The sequence below is a fragment of the Myotis daubentonii genome, chromosome 13, assembly GCF_963259705.1.
Source record: "Myotis daubentonii chromosome 13, mMyoDau2.1, whole genome shotgun sequence".
Lineage (NCBI taxonomy): Eukaryota > Metazoa > Chordata > Mammalia > Chiroptera > Vespertilionidae > Myotis > Myotis daubentonii.
In genome coordinates this window covers 47,984,211-48,003,323 of record NC_081852.1, presented here as the reverse complement: position 1 = coordinate 48,003,323, position 19,113 = coordinate 47,984,211, and the positions used below count along the sequence as shown (strand labels likewise).

At 54.2% G+C, this 19,113-nt stretch overlaps 1 protein-coding gene across 3 annotated transcripts in view; it reads left to right on the top strand.

Moving 5' to 3' along the window:
- SH3PXD2A (SH3 and PX domains 2A) overlaps nt 1-19,113 on the top strand; it is a 220,518-nt gene that overhangs the window by 174,834 nt on the left and 26,571 nt on the right. For all 3 annotated transcript variants that reach the window (XR_009448256.1, XM_059661286.1, XM_059661287.1), the window contains one exon: nt 18,930-19,043. Coding sequence is in view for 2 of the 3 variants with exons in the window: in XM_059661286.1 (XP_059517269.1) it covers nt 18,930-19,043 (114 nt within the window). In the remaining variant the exon portion in view is untranslated. The remainder of the gene's footprint in view (nt 1-18,929; nt 19,044-19,113) is intronic.

Genomic DNA, 19,113 nt, shown 5'->3' with positions numbered 1-19,113 from the left:
GTGGCGAGTTCATGGCAGGACCGTCACACAGCTGGCATCTCCCAGCACCATCAAAGCCTCACAGCTTGCTTGGGGTGGGGTGTACCCCAGCTCACCTCTGAGTGAGGCCCTGTCCCCCCTCTCCCCCAGGTGAGGGGCGGAGGGGAGCAGACGCCTCAGCTCCCCGACCTGGGCCCCTCCGCCTGGTGCTAAAGCTGAGCCTGGAGCAGGCCCCAGACGTGGAGGCGCTTCCTGCATATTGTTCAGACAGACTCCTTTTTTCACACGTGGTGACTTCCCCCTGTAAGGTCATCTTCGGAGGCCCCAGCTTGAGAAAGCAGACTCCCCCGTGTAGCAGCGTCGCGTCTCAGAGCCAAGGTGGGGGTATCCCACTGGCTGGCTGTGGGTCTACCCCAGACCTGAGGCTCTGCCCCCGGCCTCTTGTTCCACCCTTCCCCCAGGAAGGCGGTGAGGTCGCTGTTGAGGTTGGCCAGACCTCCAGTCCCGGGGTTTCTGGACACTCTGTCTTTCTCATTTATTGTCTGTACTTCTAATGGACATCCATCCTCTCAAGGCCCGAGCCTCCTTTCCGCTCATCGTGCCTCCCGTCTTTTTATTGTGCAGGATTTTGAGCTGCTGCCATCAGGACGCACCCACTGCGAGGCCGGGGTCTCCTGCCCTGCACCAGGGCCTGCCGTGCTGGCTGCAGGCTTCTCCCGGGCGTGGCCAAGTGACCTCCCTGGGCCTGGGAGGCTTTCTGCCAGTTCTAGCCACCCACTTCTTGCCCACGGCCTTGGGTCAAGGGATTGCCACTTGGCACTGGACTCATCTCAGTGGGCAGAGCGACAGTGTGCCCTCGTGGAAGGAATGCCGGGATTTTAGGAGGATCTTGGTCCATCTAGGTTCCAGGCTCAGCCACCCACTAGCCAGGTGACCTCAGAAAAGCCACTTTACCTCCCTGCGCCTCAGCTTTCCTCCCCTGTAAGACGGAGGTGTGATCAGCAGGGAAGACAGTGACCTTGCTCGCTTCCCAGAGACCAAGCTCCCGCATCCCCCTGACCATCGTGCTGTTAGCCAGCTAAGAAGCAGTCCTTTCCTCCTCGCGGTGCTGGAGCTCCTAAAATCCCCTCTCACCTCTGGGGCTCTGAGAAAGAGCGGTTTCAGCTTAGAGGGAACAGGCGAGGGGAATTTGACCATGTTGGCAAGCCTTCAGCCAGCTCTCCCGAGCAGCCAAATGGGTCACTGGCTGCAAATGTCCCTGGGTTTGTAATGATGATCACAGGGCTCGTGGGCTCCTGGACACCTTTGGAATGGGTTTTGTGAGGCCAAATGCTTTGCAGATTAAATTTCCGGAGAAAGAGCAGCTGAGAAGTAGTCTTGAGCTTTGCTAAGCCACTTCTGGGCTATGGCAGCAAAAGGGGTGTGTGTGTGTGTGTGTGTGTTTCTCTAATAAAAGGGGGGGTGTAGGCAAAAAAGGAAGATAGTCCAATCCCCAGCCCTCCTCTCTCTTTCAATTTGCATCAGCCAATGGGACGGCCAGTGCTGCTGTGTTGTCCAGGATGGTGCTGGTAACAAGGAATATGATTAGTGTTGTGGAATTTCATGGTAGGGGTTGGGGGTGGCTTCCCCCCGCCCCTTTTTTAAATAAAGTAATGTTTTGAAGAGTTGCCCTGGAAAACTGCTGAAAGCAGAGAGGCTGATGGACGTTTTTGGTCATGTCAGACGAGGACAAGATTCTCCAAGTGAGCGAGGGTGTCTCTCTCCGTCAGCGGCGCTGCAGGGTTCCAGGGATACCCTGCCAGAACGCAAGCAAGGGGCTGTAATCACAACCAGGCCGGGATCAGTTACAACCAGAAGTATTACTTTAGACTCTTGGCTTTGATGGGGAAGAATGCAGTTTCCCTTGCCCCTCCTCCATCCTTCTCAAGTTCAGTAAGATCTGTGAAAGCAATAGCGGCTGGGGCTTAAAGAGAGGCCCAAACTCAAGCCAGCGAGGGGTCTCAAAGCCCCCGCATGGTAGGGCTCCCCTGACCTCCACCGGGACTGGGAGCGGGGGTTGCCTGACTTATTTGCTGTCCCCATTCCTCCCAGGGGTAAACTGGAGAAGCCCATTTTCCTAGAGTCTTTCTTGTCTACCTGGGGCCTCCTCACCTCCATCTTTTCTTGCCCACCAACCCATTGTCCTGACCCTTCTGCATATTTAAGCTGGCATTTTCTTTTTCTCGTGTTTGCCCTGTACCTAGCACTGTGGGTTGGGGAGAGAAGGTCAAATGGCTCAGCACATTCGAGGCATGCCCTTGAAAATGAAAAAAATAATGGGGCTCTTACCCCTCTTAACCCCAGCACAGCCCTGGGAGCCCTGCTTCTCACCCCCCTCCTCACCTCAACCAGCACCTCCTAGGCAAGCATCAGATCAACACCTTCATGCCTGGGTGTAAATGACACCACTCCCCAGAGTGTTGGTACTGTGAGGGGCGTACTGCCCCCTGGCACGGGTAATGGGAGCAGGACCAGGTTTGGCAAATGCCTAGACCTCCTTGCCAACAAAGCAAGGCTTTTCACTGTGCCCTGGAGGGGAGGAAGGAAGTTGACTTCATCATGAGAGCTTTGCACGGGGAGCCTGAGCATCCAGAGCTCCTGCCTCAGTGCCTCCCTCGTGAGTGTTTAACCCCATTCCTCTGCTTCTGTGCCCCGCCCTATGTCCCAGCCTCACTCCACAGCCGGAAACAGATTCTCCTCCTTAGTCCTCAAGGGCGTCCACTTTAAAAAATATATTTTTATTGATTTCAGAGAGGAAGAGAGAGGGGGAGAAAGATAGAAATATCAATGATGAGAGAGAATCATTCATCGGCTGCCTCCTGCATGCCCTCTACTGGGAATTGAGCCCGTAACCCGGGCATGTGCCCTGGACCAGGAATCAAACTGTGACCTCCTGGTTCATAGGTTGACGCTCAATCACTGAGCCACATTGACCAGGCCAGGGCTTCCACTCTTGATGGGGCCAGAGCGACTTGTCAGCACTGATGGATGACTGGGAGGATGCTGGACCCAGGGGCTGAGCTTGCCCTGCATACCTTCATCTCTCGGCATCCAGGGGACCCACCACCAGAGGGCCCTTGGAGGAGAAACTTTATTCTAGAAGTGGTTTCAGGGTTGGGGGCCCTGGGTGGCTGGGAACTCTGATGCAGAGCCTGGGACAGAGTGAGGATGGAGATATCCATATTGCAGTTTAATGGACAGGCCAGAGCTGGGAGCTGGAGCCAAAAACAATATTACTCACTTCTTGGGGAGTGAAGTTATGGCCTGTCATGGCCAAGGGCTGGAGCTCAGCTGGAGTGTCTTGGGCCTAACACTGCTGGGGCATATTTAAAGATGGGGAATCTTCAGGGCCCACCTTGACTGGTAGACATCTGTTGTCTTACTGTATCCAGGCCTCCCACCTTAGAACCACTTGTAGAATGGAGTGTCTCCTCCCAAGGGCTAAGCCATGGTGGGACAACCCCAAGGAGCCTGGGAGGTGAGTATGTGGAAGGCAGGCAAGATCAGTGACTTCCCAGATTCAAAGCCCATTTCTCTGCCGTCAGGAACCAGGATCTGCCTGCTGATCATAGTGTGGAGTTGATCAAAGGCTGGGCCTCATTCAGCGTGGAGAAAACCAAACCAAACAAACAAGCAAGCGTGTAGTCAGGAGCTGGAGATCAGGCATTCATTCAGTCCTCAGCCTTTGTCTCCTGCTGTGTGCCCGCCCGCAGGCACGGAGCTAAACAGGGAAGACTTGATCTTCATGTTATGGAGCTGACAGTCTCGGGGGAAGTAGACAATTACCTGCCCTGACCTGGCTGAGGGGACTGTCGTTGGCCGGGACTGTGGTTGGTGGTATGTTTTGAGGCAGGGTGGTGATTCTCTGCAGACCCCTCCGCTTTGGGTGTTGGTAATGCGAGTCACCGGACATTGATAGGGCAGAGATAGAAAGAGCTCCATCACTGATTGGTGATTGTGGGTGTCTGTCACACTGCCTGACCAATTACTGTAATGGTGGCGGGTCTGGAACGAGGCATCTGGTCTTGGGGTGTATCGGGTGTGAGTGTGGCCTTTTCTCCTTGGAGTGGGATGGGACCTGTACCAGATAAGCTCCTGGGAACTAGGGAGACAAGATGGTAGCCAGAGACAGGAGACAGAAAGGGAAATGGGGGAGGAAAAGCTCAGAGAGAGACAGACCTACGCCTAACTGACCACAACCCAGCGGGGGCTTCGGGGTGGTTACTCAGGACCAGGGTATTCAGGCCTCAAGTTAAGCCCTTAGCTGATTTCTGGAGACTATTCATATTAGGAACTATGAGAAGGCAAGAAAGGAATTATTGAAGGGCCTGCTATGTATCAGCAAGTCAAACAGCATCTTTCCTGTAATCACCAGTGCTGCCCCTACGACGCACACGCAGTATGCCTTCCATTTCACAGATGAGAAAGCCGAGGTCCAGAGAGTTCTTCCTCACGCACACTACTGCCTCTGGTCCGTCCTCTGCAGCTCCCTAGGCCCTGAGTGGGGCATCATGGCGGAGAAGCAGTTGGGGCAGCAGGTCTCTGGGGCTGCCCGTTCATGAGCTCCCAGTTGTACCCACCAAAAAGGAGGACTTGATATTTCCTGTGTGAGGAGCCAGGGTACCAGGAGTCCCTGTGGAGGCCTGTGGCCAGTAGGGCTGCTTTAAATGAGCTTGGGGAGGAGCCGCTGGTCCCTCTGCATTCCTCCAAGAACCTCACCCAGGGTGTGGGCTTGTCCCTGGTGCTTGGCCTGTGGGACCTCCCTGAGCTTTGGCTTTTCATTCCTGTGAAGGGAGGGGCCCAAATGAAAATGGCCCAATCAGGTGTACGAGCAGACCGAGAGCTGGCTGATGGGATATTAGCTTGCTGGGTGATCTCTGGCAAGTTACGCAATATGCAACAAAACTGTCCTGGCCTCAGGTCCCTGTGCGCAAACCCCCCCTAGGTGAGCTGTGAGTCACAGGTACCTCCTGTGTTTGGGGGACTGGAGGAGGGACACTGCCCATGGGCTGAATAGCTGCACTGGATTCTAGCAGGGCAGGGGCCACGGGGCCAGAGCAGTGGGAGTTGGAGAGAATGCCCAGTGCTGACCCCACACTGACCCCGGAGCTGGACTCAAGAGATGCTGAGGCAGGAGGGACTGAGTGTGGATGGAGAAGCTAGGGAAGGAGGAGGAAGCCTTGTGCTCATCTGTCAGTGTGTTTCATTTTCAACAACCACTTACTGAGCCTCTCCTTTGTCTGAAACACTGAGCCAGGATGCCAAGATGAGCAAGACTTGGCCTTTGTCCTCAAAGAGCTCCCGGACAAGCTAGGGCAACAGCTAATCCAAAGCTAAGGTCCAGGTGCCAGGGAAGCACAGGGCAGGAGAGCAGAATCCCAGCTGCAGGGAGTCACAGGAACTCTGCGAAGGTGGTGACTTTGAAAGAGGAGTAGCCAGTATATGGTCATTTTATTCCTCAGTGTCCATATCTATAAAATGGGGATAATATTTTGAAACCACGTGGCTCTTGGGAACATTAACTGAAAGAAAGTTGTCAAGTAGCATATTCATTTTATTTTGTTTTCCGTAATACACAGGGATGGGCCGCCATCCAGACTGGGTAGTAAGTTGTATGCAGGGGGAAGTTAGGAGTCCATCAGGTTCCTGAAGTTGCTCAGAATAATAACCCTTCCAGCTCCATCTACCTCCAACCAGAGGCTTTTCAAAGCACGTTCCCCACCTTCCATCTCAGAGTAACTCTATAGGGACAAGCAGAAGCAACAGAATTTCAGAAAGGTCACTGGCGTGCACACGACCTCAGGGCCTGCTGGAGACTCGCTTGGATTTGAACCCTGGGGCCGCACATTGTTAACCCGAGGCTCCTTCTGCAAGATCAGTGTTTCCCAGAGAGTGGGTCCGACAGGTGTCGGTGGGCACGGCATTAAATGGCCTTGGACCCCCTCATGAGAAGGTTGTTTTCTTTCGGTTCTCTCTCACTCCAGGCTGGGTCAAGGGGAAAGTCTCCATTTGGGGCTCTCGTGTGATTAACACTTGCTGCTGGATGCTCTTTGTTTGTTTGACCTAGAGAAAGTCTGGCCCCAGCCATAGTCTCTTGCCAGAATTTGCCTTAATATCATGTCACAAGTCCATGGCATTGTTGTTTCAGTGTATATACTTTGCTAGTTATCTTCTATTTACTATGTCACGGGATACTGGCTTTCTATTGAGTGTAGTGTAGGAAAACATCTTTCTGAAATACTTAAGGTTTTTTTTTGTTTGTTTTTAAATATTTTTATTGATTTCAGAGAAAGTAAGGGAGAGGGAGGGAGAGATAGAAACATCAACAATGAGAGGGAATCATTGATCGGCTGCCTCCTGCACGCCCCATACTGGGGATGGAGCCCGCATGTGCCCTGGGAATGAATCTGGTTCATAGGTCAATGTTCAACCACTGAGCCATGCTGGCCGGGCCTAAGTTTTGTTTTGTATTGTTTTTGTTCGTGTGTGTGTGTGTGTGTGTGTGTGTGTGTGTGTGTGTGTGTTTTAATAAAAACACTAGTACAGGTGCTACTTGGGTGGCTTACTTGAATATCTATAATGCCTGAGGTTTGGGAAACCAGTTATAGGACCCCAAGCAGGACATTCTGGGTGACCCTCCTTCTCCCACAAACTCCTAAGGTGACCCGTGGGACCCACATGCCAACTGGGAAAGGAGCCTGGAAAGGCACCAGCAGCCGTGGCGGCTGCTCCCCACACGCCGGGAGGGATCCACGTTGTCAGAGAGCTGTTGACGTCAGGCGGTGCAGGATTTTGCAAGGCCTCTATTTAAAATTCCCCAGAAATTAAATAAGGAGGGTTTGGAGGCGGGAATGCCTAGACAAATTGTGGGGTGGGTTTGTTTTGTTTATGGAGATGGTCTTTCAAGTTGAAATTGCCCCCGTTTTATTTTTGCCCCAATTGAAGAGGGGCTGAACTCAGCTCGAAGGGAGGGGATGGTTGTCAGCCGAAGGCTTGTGTTGAAACCGACTTGATTCTAGGGCCAAGAAGTCTCCATTTTTAGCAAAGAAAGAAACAGGGAAAAATATACCAAACTCATAGACATGTACTTCTTAGGCTCTGGAGTAAGCTAATAGAAAAAGGTTAACTCTGTGGTTTCAAATGACTGGTCACAGCTACGGAGGGTCCCCTCAGCTCTTCAGAGTGGAAATATGAGGGACTGGGCACTCTCCATCCTTTTCTCTTTGATTTCTCATCACGGCCTGGTTAGTACGTGCTGTTTAATATCATCATCTCACTAATGAAGACACTTCAACCTCTTTCTTGAACCATTTTGAATGGCCAAGCATCATTCTAGTCCGAAGTCGGTTTCCTAAAAGCGTGGTGCACGCTACACGTTGGTACATGAGTGATTTCCGATGGTGCAGGGAAGCCGTGTTCAATGCTTCTGCAGCACACAGTGAGAAGAGTTTGTCCCGTTTCAGTGCTCTCCCAGGCCTTCTGATTGATCTCAGTGTGATGGCCAGCTGTCTCTGACCCCGCTTTGTAGCAAAGAGGACGCTGCCTATAGATGGCAGCCTCTTCTGTGGCACAACCCAAATCTACTACATTGCTTTGTTCTCTGTAATTTCATGGTTGGGGCCAGTGGTCCCAGCTGTTTATTCATGGTGTCAACCTGGAGTTTCCTAAACAAATTATCTTCTTGAAGTTAAAAAGAAGGTGAAAAGGTAGATTGCTTTAAATATACACTGAGTGGCCAGATTATTATGACCACCTGACGTTTGTAGGCAAATTAGCTATAATTTCGCGCTGAAGTTGCTAGAGGGCCAGACCATTATAAACGTCTGAATAGCACAACATACCTAAGTATCGTTGCTGATCAAGTTCATCCTATCATGTTGATGGTGTATCCCAATGGAGATGGCTTCTTCCAACAAGACAATGCGCCATGCCACGGTGCTCGTATTGTGCAGGAGTGGTTTCAAGAACATGAGGGAGACTTTACCTTGCTTAGGTGGCCCCCACAATCACCAGATCTCAATCCGATTGAGCATTTGTGGGACGAAATTAAAAGAGCCACCAGGCAGCTGGTTCCACAACCATCAGATCTCACAGAACTGGACAGTGCTATTCATCAGGCATGGTGTCAGATTCCTCGCATCACCTTTCAACACCTCGTGGAGTCAATGCCAAGAAGAGTCGCCACAGTATTGAAGGCAAAAGGTGGCCCAACAAAGTACTGATGGGGTGGTCATAATAATCTGGCCACTCCACTCAGTGTATATTCACGATGTGAGCCACGGTGTGCATGGTTCAAGGATATGGCAGAAGTCGTGCGTGGTGTGGAAACAGCTGAGGTTTGAGAAATGCTGATCCAAAGTCACTCTCTCCTGGCAAAGCTCTTGGATAGTATGTTGTGCCAGAAAACTCTTGTCAGCCTGGGTGCCACTGCCTCGCCCTTCCATATGGGCTCAGAGAGGGGGAGGGAGGGGCAGCGTGGAGAAGGCGCCTGTCAGCCCCCTGCTCTCAGAGGGGAGGGCCAGTGGGGGGAAGCCACTCCCATGACTCTCCCAAGAACCAGGCCTGCTTTGTAGACACTGATGGACAGAGGAGAAGCAGGTCAAAGAACCGGCTTTCTGGCTCATCTGTCAGATGCAGACTTGGGAAACCTAATAGAAAGAGCAAGCAGTGTTGGTCTCTTTCTGCAAAGGTACAAACAGACAGCTGGCGTCGTTTTTAAGGGAAGCTGTGGGGAAGTTGTACCAGGAGTCAGACCCGGGCACTAATCCTGGTGCTGCCCCTTCCTGGCCAAGTATTGGGTCAGTCACCCATCCAGGTGTTTCCTGAAGCAGCCTACGATTTCATAGACTTGAGGACAACTTACTGGACCTATAGTCCCCCAAGCTCCAGGAACCCCCCCATCCTTGCTGCCAAGCAGGATTATCCATACAACCCGATTGCCCAGGACATGCCCAGTTGACAGCTGGTGTGTTGGCAACCCCCATTTATTCCAAAAAGTTTGGGCAGTCGATTATAAGGTCACTGTACTAAGCCATGTCCTTCCGTCTCCCCATTTACTACTTTTCGTTGTTAGATTTGACCTGTCATTACCATCTGTTCAGACCGTCTTTTTTGGCTCCTGGTCCTGGCACACCTTTTACTCAATGAGATGACGGCACCTCTGTCCTCATCCTGGGACTGATGAAAACATCCAATAGGCCAGATTCCCAGTAGAACCCCTGCTCTAGGTTGTAAGCAGTGGATCGTCACACCCTCTTCGGATGCGGTCAGCCATCGGCTGCACATCTGTTGGTGCAGCCCTGCGGCCCCGGGGGGGTCATGAGAGCCCAAGGCCTGGATCGCTCAGCTATGACACACATCCCAGACCCGCCAGCAGTCCTCTCCTTATCAGCATCCAGGCCCCTTCCTTCCTGTGGTCTTTCTGTCCAGCACGGCCTTGGTAACTGCTCCAGGCTCTCCAGCCAGCCCTCAGGACCCAGGTGTCACTAGATAAGGGCCAGCGTGGAGGTTGCTGGTCTCTACTCTGGAATTCACCTTCTTCTTTGAAAACGAGGACCCTTGCCCGTTCTGTGTCCTCTGGCCTCGCTCCATATCTGTCTCCCAGGATTTCTCGTGGTGGCCTGGCAGGCTCTTGTCAAGTGCTCTCCGACCTTTTCTCACGGCTAGCCGATGAGAGCTCGTGGAGGGGGCCCATCAGTACTCCCTCCATCTCTGCCCTGGGCCTGTTTGCCGCCACCCTCCCGGTCAGCGCTTTCCTGTCTGACCACCCTTCTTCTGAGAGAAAGCCCCCAGCCACGGACAGGAGTCCAGCAGACCCCCTTGCCCCTGGTTGGCCTCACAGCACAGCCCTCTCAGTGTCTTTCGACTTCCCTCTCTCTTCCTCTGCCTCTTGCCCTGACCATCAGGGGAAATGCCCTTTTTGTCACGCTGAGCGTTTCTTCAGGGTCCACTTGTGGGACTTTAACCTTTCTGGTGTGATCCTTAGAGCTCCACCCCTCCTGGTCTCTGCTGCTTTCACAAGGTCCCATCCCCTGCCCCCATCTCCCCTGGTCTACCCTCCAGTGCCTCACCCTGTGTGACCACATCTCACCCACCGTTTGCATCTTTTACAGCTGTGCTTGAAAATACCATTTGCATCTTCTCTCCATGCCGAGCCACCTTCCATTAAGGAATCTGTGGCCACAGCTGACCCGTCCGCACTCTGCTTTATAATGGGGTGGGGCGAGGACAGTGGCATTGAGGTGCGTGCCCCACTCCCTTTCGTCTGGAAAAATCCCCACCATGAAGCATCATGAGATTACTGGGTTGGACCACATGTGCTCCCACCACTCTGCCCGTCCCGTTCCTCCCACCAGATTGCCCTCTCCCCTCCCCAGTCACTGAGGGGCACTGAAGTCTCAGCTCCTTCTTTAAAATAACCGTGGGGTGCACGTAAACTTTAATAAGAGCCCTTTGGTGTGCCTTCCTAGGACCCAGGCACCATTCAGAATGCTTGTTAATCCCCCCACCCAAGGACTTTTCCCCCGTTGATTTTTAGAGAGAGTGGAAGGGAGGAAGGGGGAGAGAGAGAAACATTGATGTGAGAGAGACAGGTTGCCTCCCGCACAAGCCCCGACTAGGGCCAGGGAATGAACCTGCCACCCAGGAATCGAACCCAAGACCCTTTGGTGCATAGACTGATGCTCTACCACGGAGCCACATCAGCCAGGACAAAACCATGATTCTCAACCTGTTGTTTCATCTTGTGCTCTCTTTCTGCCTGCAAATGCTCATTAGCCAGGCCTTCTCCTGGGTGCCTCACCCATGGCCTCAGCCTGCCCAGACCCAGCTCTGGGCTTCTGGGCCTGTCCAGTGAGGTGGGTAGGCTGGAGCGAGGTTGGGGGAGGGGTGGCAGCGGCCCAGTTTTGCTGTCTTCTTGCCATGGACTCCACGGAGCCTTCCAAACCGTGACGTAGCAGCCTGTGCTAATGGTCTTGGAATCCAGACCTCAGGCGCCTAGGGAAGGTCCTGGGGTCCTGGGGTCCTGGTGGCTGAGAGCCCCTTCTGGGGGAAGGGGAGGCCGTGAGCAATAGGGAGCGGGTAGGTGCAGAGGTGGGACCAGAAAAACAGGTCAGGCAGGAAGGCAGGGGACTGTGGGGTGTACCAGGAGAGAGGGGAGCCTCTCACCCATTCCTGTTTGCTTTGGACCATGGAGGCCGCAAGCTGTGACCTGGAGTGTGTCTTGGCAAGAGTCTCAGTGACAGCGCCTTCTGACCAGGGGAGGCCTGGCCGAGGGTGGGCCGCCTTTCGTTGTTCTTAAAGGCACAGCATGCCACGGGCAGCCCGCACATGCAGTGTCTCTGGGCCCTCTCAGATAGAAGCCCTAAGGTCATGGGAAAGGGGTCAGGCTGGGTCCAGGGTGGAAGCAGTCCCTTGGAGCCCAGCCTTGTACCACATATGTGGTGTGGTCAGGTGGGCAGCACTGGTGACCTGTACCTGGCCAGGCCCCCTCCAGCCCCCTTCTTCCTCCCAGCATCTCCCTCCTTCTGCCATTTTGGTACAAATTCTCACCCCATCCTCTCCTCCAGATCGCTCCCAGGAGAGAACGTGGGAGTCCGGACCGTGAGTCTCTGCAGTGCCCCTTGCCTGGCACAGGGCCCGTGGGAATGCCTGGACATATCCTTTCCCGAAAGGCCAAAACCTGAGACAAAGCAAGGCCTACCTCATGAATGGAGGCAGGTGTGTGAGGCCTGGGACTGTGCCTCTACTTGTTGTAGCTCCATCTCCCACCTCCCCCACCCGGACACCAAAGCCCTTCTCAGGGGCCTGGGCAGGCAGAAGCCCCTACAGGGCTCCACTCGGATTGACCAGTGTCGGACCACATGAGGGACGACCTGGAGGAAAGGAAAGGTGAGGTGGGAAGTCACCTGAAGGCTGCCGAGTCCTCCCAAACTCCAGACTCACTCCCGTCCTACCCAATATCCTCTGGGTTGGCACGCGGGGCTGTGGGCAGAAGCCGGCTCTCTCCTGCTGGCCTAGGTGCCAGGGCCCAGGCTGTGGTTGCACCCTTCCCGCATGCCCCGCAGGAAGATGGGGAAGGAACGCCTGAGCCCTGACTGTGAATCTCTGCAGTGCCCCTTGCCTGGCACAGGGCCTGGCAGGTGCCAGGTGCTCAGTAAATACGTGGTTACTGAGAACACTACATCCCTGAATGCCAGGGTGCTCTGTAGACAGATCATACTGCCCTGGTTTGGTGAGGCTCAAGGAGGACCAGTGACCCGTTGTAGGTCACCCAGCTAGTGTGTGGTGAAGCCAGGATCCCAGCTCAGGCCTGTCTCGGAGGAGGGGCTAAGAAGTGCCCTGCGCTGAATCCTGGGGTGAGCCTGGCCCAGAGGTGGGGGAGAGTCAGGGAAGGCCCCCAAAGACAAAGTAGGGGGGTTTTGGAGGGAGAGGGAAGGCAGGGCCCCCTCCCCCACCAGCTCTTTGTCCTGGGCTGAGCTGTGACCTTAGAAGCCTTTATTAACGTCCTAATTGTGTGCAGCTGGTCTCCTCTGGCCCTAATGAGCTCATTATCCTCTCTCATTAAGAGACCATTGTGGCCTGGTCACCCTGGGGACAGCAGTGGCCTGGGAGTACCCATCACTTCCTGCTGCCCGGGCCCAGAGGGTTCAGCCCTCTCCTAGAGAAACTAAGGCCCCCAGCCCCTGTCTGCACCCCTCACCCAGGTCATATTCTCTCTCTCTCTCTCTCTCTCTCTCTCTCTCTCTCTCTCTCTCTCTCTCTCCCTCTTTCTCCCCCCCCCACACCCCTTCCCCCCCACCCCACCCCCACCCCCAGGGCAGCACTGGGAAGCCCTAATCAGAATCCATTTGAGAGGACTTTGACAGCCCAAACAGCTAAAGATTATACTCAGCTTGGAAAGAGAGAGGGTCTAGCTTCTGGGCCTGCGCTTTTTTCTCTTGGGGATGGGGGTTCTCTCTTCCCTACCTGGATGGGGGCCCCCTCCCTGCCCTGAGCGGAGGCGCTGGTCAGGTTACCCCAGTGTGGCCTCCCCCTTCCCTTGGCCCCTGCCACTGGGAAGCGCGCTCTTACTGAGGCCCAGAGAGCAGGGCTGGCTGCTGCCACAGGTGACGCTGCTGTTCTTCTGGGCCTCTGCTTCCTGGAAAGGGCTGGGCCCTGGCCTGTCAGCCAGCCTGGCTGAGTGACACCTTCTCCTGGCACTGCCGAGACATGGCCCTCACAGGGGAGAAGCCAGCATGAGGCAGCCCTCGGGGGGTTGCCCAGTTTGCGATTCTCCCAGATGGCTTTCCCAGTCTAAGGCTTAGCCCAGACCCCACAGTGAAGGTGTCTCCTGCATGTCCAGTGTGTGTGGCTCCTCTCGCAGGTTCCCTTACAACAGTTTCTCATTCAAAGGGATGGACGTAGTATCCCCTCCCTATCCTGCCCTGTCTGAGGGTGGTATCTCAGCATAAAGGCAGTCCAGGTGGGTAGACCTGCATGGGCATGGCTGCCAGGCCAGAAGGCAGGGCTGTGCTAAGGGGTTTCCCAGCAAACTCAGCCCCTACCATCCTGCTCTACAAAATCCCTCCCCCGCCCCCCAAAAAAAGAGCATGCTCCCCTTCCACCTAGAAACCAGGGTGACTTGTCAGGAAAAGGCTACGTCTGGCAGCCAGTCAAGAACAGCCACCTCCATCTGGGCACAGGGGTGGCCACTCACCAGCTCAAAGCTAACTCCTTTAGTAAAACCTCCCTGAATTTCTTTTCCCAAGAACGGAGGCTGGCAGGATAAGAGGAAAACTAGCAGAGGCCAACTGGAATTTGGACTCATCTTCCTGGGACATGAAAAGTATAAGAAGTAGTAGCTCAGGCTGGTCCCGGGGCATCCACCAGAGCTGGCTACCTGGCCTCCCACATCCCGTGACTTGAGTCCTTCATTCAGCAAAGCTCAAAGCGTCCCTTTAGTGGGCGCCTGCTGGGTGCCAGATCCCATGCGTTGTTCTTTATCTCATCCAGTCCTCATACTAGCCTGCAAAGTGGATGGAAGTCTTCCCATTTTAAAGATAAAAACACCAAGGCTCAGAAACATTGTCACTTTTCAGAGGCCACAGAGCATGGAAGTGGCAGGGATGGATTCAGACTCAGGTCTTTGGCTCCAAAACGTAGGCTCTGTCCCTCAGTCTCCGCATCTGCCAGGCTGCTTCCTGCAAGCTCAGTTCTGCCCTAGAGACGAAGTAGACACAGATGGGACTTACAGTCTCAACGGGACTAATTCTCAGAGTGCACGACAGCTGTGAGTCGTGGGGTTGACACTCTGGACACCTGGGATTTGAAGGTCGGTTTGGAAGGGCTTCCTGGAGGAGGTTAGAACAGGAGAGTGGAGGCTGCAGGACCTCTGTCCTGGGGAACTGTGTGAACGGGAGGACAGGAGCCAGGCTGAGGATGGCTCTGAGACACGTTGGGCAAGGAGGCAAATCCCAGGGACGTGTCGCCTTGGGTCCCACTTCCCACCATGCTTTGCTATCACGTATTGTATCAGCTGAGGCAACAGCAAGCCATGTTGCAAAAGATAGTGCCTTCCATTCTTCTGGAGCCCCTGAAGACAGCACCAGACTACACAGGTTAGAATGAATGCATGGGTGCATGCATACACACACACACACACACACACACACACACACACACACTTCAGCTCACCAAGTCATACTGAGGTCTCCTGATATGGTCCTCAGGCACAGACACCACCTGGCCACCCATGGGTGCTGACTCTTAGTCTAGAAGAATACCAAACAACCACCACTGCGTTGATGGTAGTGCAAGGTTTTTGAGCTTCTCCTCTGTGTGAGGTCCCAAGCTAAGCCACTTGTATCATTTATTCACGTCAACAACCTCTGGAAGTAGGCTTCATGAATTGCTCTCATATCAGAAAGGGGACTCGGAGGTTCAGAGAGGTTTAGTAATTTGTCCATGATCACATGGGTAGGAAGTAGCAAGCCAAGACCCGAGTTTGAGTTGTTCTCCCCCCAGGCCCCTAAGTATTACCTTCCACCCCCAGAGGACCCTCACCCAGACACTCACGTACACAAAGCACATGCCCAGGACATGCACATACCCACTCATAGACAGGCACCAATATCCAGGGACACACGTTCTCCAGGAGCCACCTCTGCCCTCGTGCACACAGCAGATGTGCACCTTGTCCATGTCTGTGCTGGTTAAGAATATGGAATCTGGAGCCGGACTTCCTGGGTTTGAAGTCCAGCTCTGCCTCTTCCTAATTGGCATCTATCTCTGCCTCAGTTTCCTCATCTGTGAAATGGGGATGCTGATGACAGTAACACTTATTTCACAAGATTCTTGAAGATTAAATACAGTAACATATGTAAAATTAGTGCCTGGCACCTCGTGCTCTTCTCAGAATCTGACCATAATTGTCATATCTAATACATGCGCAGACACGCTTTTGTTCCAGATGTACATAGATATGTACATGGACATCATAACGTACCTCCCTGTCCACACCTCCCCCTGCACACACTCTCAGCCTCCACAGGAAAGAGGACTCCACGTGCATTGGAGGTGAGCCTGGGAGCCCCACGGGGCTGGCTGGCACCCGAGTTCTCTTGGCCAGCTGGGCCACGCCCAGGGGCTCAGGCTCCAATTGCTCCTTGCTGGAGCCGCAGTGACTTTGGTCTGGTTGCAGCAATTGACGTCTGAGCTGCTGGCATCTGGGACAGGCCTGTCAGCAGCCGTGGGTGGGCGCAGCCTCAGGGAACCTCCCCCAGAAGCCTGGCTGTATGACTCATGCCAGGGTTCCCAGGAGGTCTGCATGGAGCTGGTGGACACCTCCGCCCATGTTCACTCATGCCCACCTGGGTGGTATTTGAACCTATCCATCTTTACTTGGTGAAGGTGCCCACAGCCAAGCCAGCAGCAAGTTCTTCTCTGCAGGGCCTGAGGCAGGACTGACCTGAGACTTAAAAGACAGCTAAGCCCTGCTCATCTTAGGGCTGGAGTGTAAGCCCAGGCCAGTGTTCTCAGGCAGGGTGGGCAGGGTCCACCAGGCCTTGAGGATGATGAGGGTCCCAGCCCCAAGCCTTGGGGGTACAGCAGGAGAATAGGATCCTAAGGGGTGGGGAGACGCTCATGGTCGCTGATAATGTGACCCAGACTTCCTAGAAGTGTCTGGTGCAGCAAAATTTTGAGGTTGAAAGGGCTCAGATTGCCCTGGCATCCATGGGGCACCCAGGCAGTCTGAGGTGCAGGGCATCATGCCACCCTGCCCATTAGGCACCTCAGCCACACACTTGGCCCCTTAGCAAGTCTCTGCACAGCTCCCCAATTGTGCCAGGCCTGTGCAGCAAAGGTGGGAGGGGGGCCAAACCTGCCCTGCCCCTGGGTTTCCCTGTGCCAACAAGTCCAAATCCATCTCTCTCTATCCCAGATTCCTGGCTCCTGGGGAAGGGAGGGAGCAGCATGTACATGGAAGGGTTCCCAAAGGGTGAAGCAAGGGGGAAGGGAGATGATGCTACCAGCAGGAAAGAGACCCAAATCCTGGGATTGTGAGGTCCTTGGAGCCAGGGGCCAGTTCCCAAGGTGGCCCTGGTGAGTGGGAATTTGGGCAGGGACTGCTTACCTAAGTGCCTCGGAGAGCTTCGTCCTCATCTAGGGAGGTCTGTGCTAACAGTTGCCCAGTGGACTTGACTCACGATGGTGGACCTTCGATCATGAACCTTGGTGATTGCTCAGTAGGGATGGCATTAGGGGGGACTGTCTCAGTTCCAGTGAGGAAAACCTGCTCTGGCTACGTTAGAACGGGAAGGTCATTGACTCATTGTAATTAGAGGTCCAGCGGGGTGTTCTAGTTGTAAGATATCTGGAACCCAGAGGTCAAATGACGTTAATCAGAACTGATTTTCTCCACCTCTTGACTTTGCTGCTTCTGTTTTCACTTAACTCTCAGGCCATCTCTTCCCATAATAACCCTGTGATTCCTGGTTTATGTGGAACTTAGGGTTCAGATCCCCAAACACCCATCTCAGTTCCTGAGCGAGCGCCTGAACCTTTACAATGTCCAGGGAGATGACAGACTAGTCAGGAGATGATTGGCCAGATGTACCCACTCCTGTGGTCAAGGAGGCAGAGCCACATGGCGGAGAGCCCTACGAGATGGCTCCCTGTTCTGTGTCCTCCACATGGGCTCTGTCGAAGAACACCCGGAGCTGGTACTTCTTGGCAGAAACTGTTGGGGTTCCTGAAAGTGCTCCCCCAGAGGCTGAGGGAACAGGGAGGGCATACCAGACACAGCCCCTGCAAAGTCCATGCCTCCAGCTTCTTTGGAGACTGTGAGCTGCAGCCACACCTTTATGGTCTGGGCCTCAGGGAGTGCGGCGATGCTGATCTAGGCAGCCCACTCCGTGGCCCCATGAGTGGCGGGCCCAGAATGTGCAGGTGGCAGTGGAGTCCAGACCCCTCATCTATGGATTTTCCTTTTTGGTGTGTTTTGTTTTAAGACTGTTTTTTTTAAAGCAGTTTTAGGTTCACAGCAAAATTGAGCAGAAGGTCCAGAGGTACATGTCCGCACACATGCATAGACCCCCAGTGTCCATATCCCCATCAGAGCGGTCCATTGTCAGTATTGATGAGCATATACTGACGCGTCCTAATCACCCAGATTGGGTTTATCTCAGGGTTCACTCGGTGCAGTACATTCTGTGGGTATAGACAAGCATGTAGTGACGTGCACCATCGTTATGGTGTCATAAGACGTTAGGCCTCCGTGGCTTTGCAGAGCTGCACGCAGAGAGTTGTGGAACTCCTCACAAAGGGTGGACGCAGTGGGCATTCAGGACTAGATCATGGTCTATTTGCCACCCCAGGCCTGTCACTCAGCGCAGTGAGGACCTAGTTGAAGATCTACGATGACCCTGGGCTCTGAGCCGTGTGCAGTGGTGGGAATGTTTTCCTCTGAACCTCTCCATTCTCATCACAGCAGCCCTCAGGCAGCCTCCTCCACCTCCCAGTGCTAAGCCCAGCTGGGGATGCCCGGGAAGCTCGTGTGCCCCCTCCTTGGGCAGCCAGTCGCTGCTGTGGGCAGTGACCAGGCCTCAGTGCTGCCTGGGTGAAGCCCTGGGTCTCTTGACAGGGAATGGTGCAGATTTGGAATTGGCGAGCTCTGTCCTGGGTAGGAAAGAAGTGGAGCCAGATTGCTTTGGGGGCAGAGGAGGCTCAGGATGGAATGGGGCAAAGGCATCCTGTGAAGAGTACCTTCTAGGAAGGAAGGAGGGCATTTAGCAGACTTCCACGACCTGGGTGCTCAGAGTACTTTGCTCGGTCAGCGTTGGTTTGAATGATGAATGAATGAACCAATGCATGAAGAAAGAAAATGAAGGAGCTTTTATCACTTGGCCATGACCGTCAAGGGTCACTCCAGGGTGTAGTGCCCACTTACTGTGACTGAAATGTCCACACACTTACGGGCAGCTGTCAGGAGCACAGATGTGGAAATGCCACCGACCCGTGATGGGGGAAGGGGAGTAGTGACCATTAGAAGGTACCGTTGAGGCGTTTATCCCTGGATACCTTAGAAGCAGAGAAAGCGTCCGAACTCGGGGCCTCACCAGTGGTCCTACTTCACAGCCCTGCAGGGTCTCTGGGTTTGGCCTTTCCTGCAGGGTGACTTTCACACATTGGACATACCATGGTCTCGATATTTGGATTTTTTTCATCAAACACTTGTGGAAGTGTGCATCGCAGTCCATCGGGCCCTCTTCTCAGGGAGCGTGTTGGTCAGGCTCCTCGAGGCTGGACGTGGGCCAGGCATTTGCCGGGCTCCTGGGCTGTCTGGCTCTGTGCCTTCTCCTCCTCATCCAGGCCCTACCGCCTCTGCCACCCTCTGGTTCTCATGGCACTATTCTCCCTTGTTCCCTCTGTAGGATGGTGGTTCGTGAGCACCTCTGAGGAGCAGGGCTGGGTCCCTGCCACCTACCTGGAGGCCCAGAATGGTACTCGGGACGATTCAGACATCAACACCTCCAAGAGCGGGGAAGGTAAGGGCCTGCGGGGGGGGGGGGGGGGGGCGGGGAGGCATAAGGAGGCAGGTTCTGGGAGCTGGCTGCC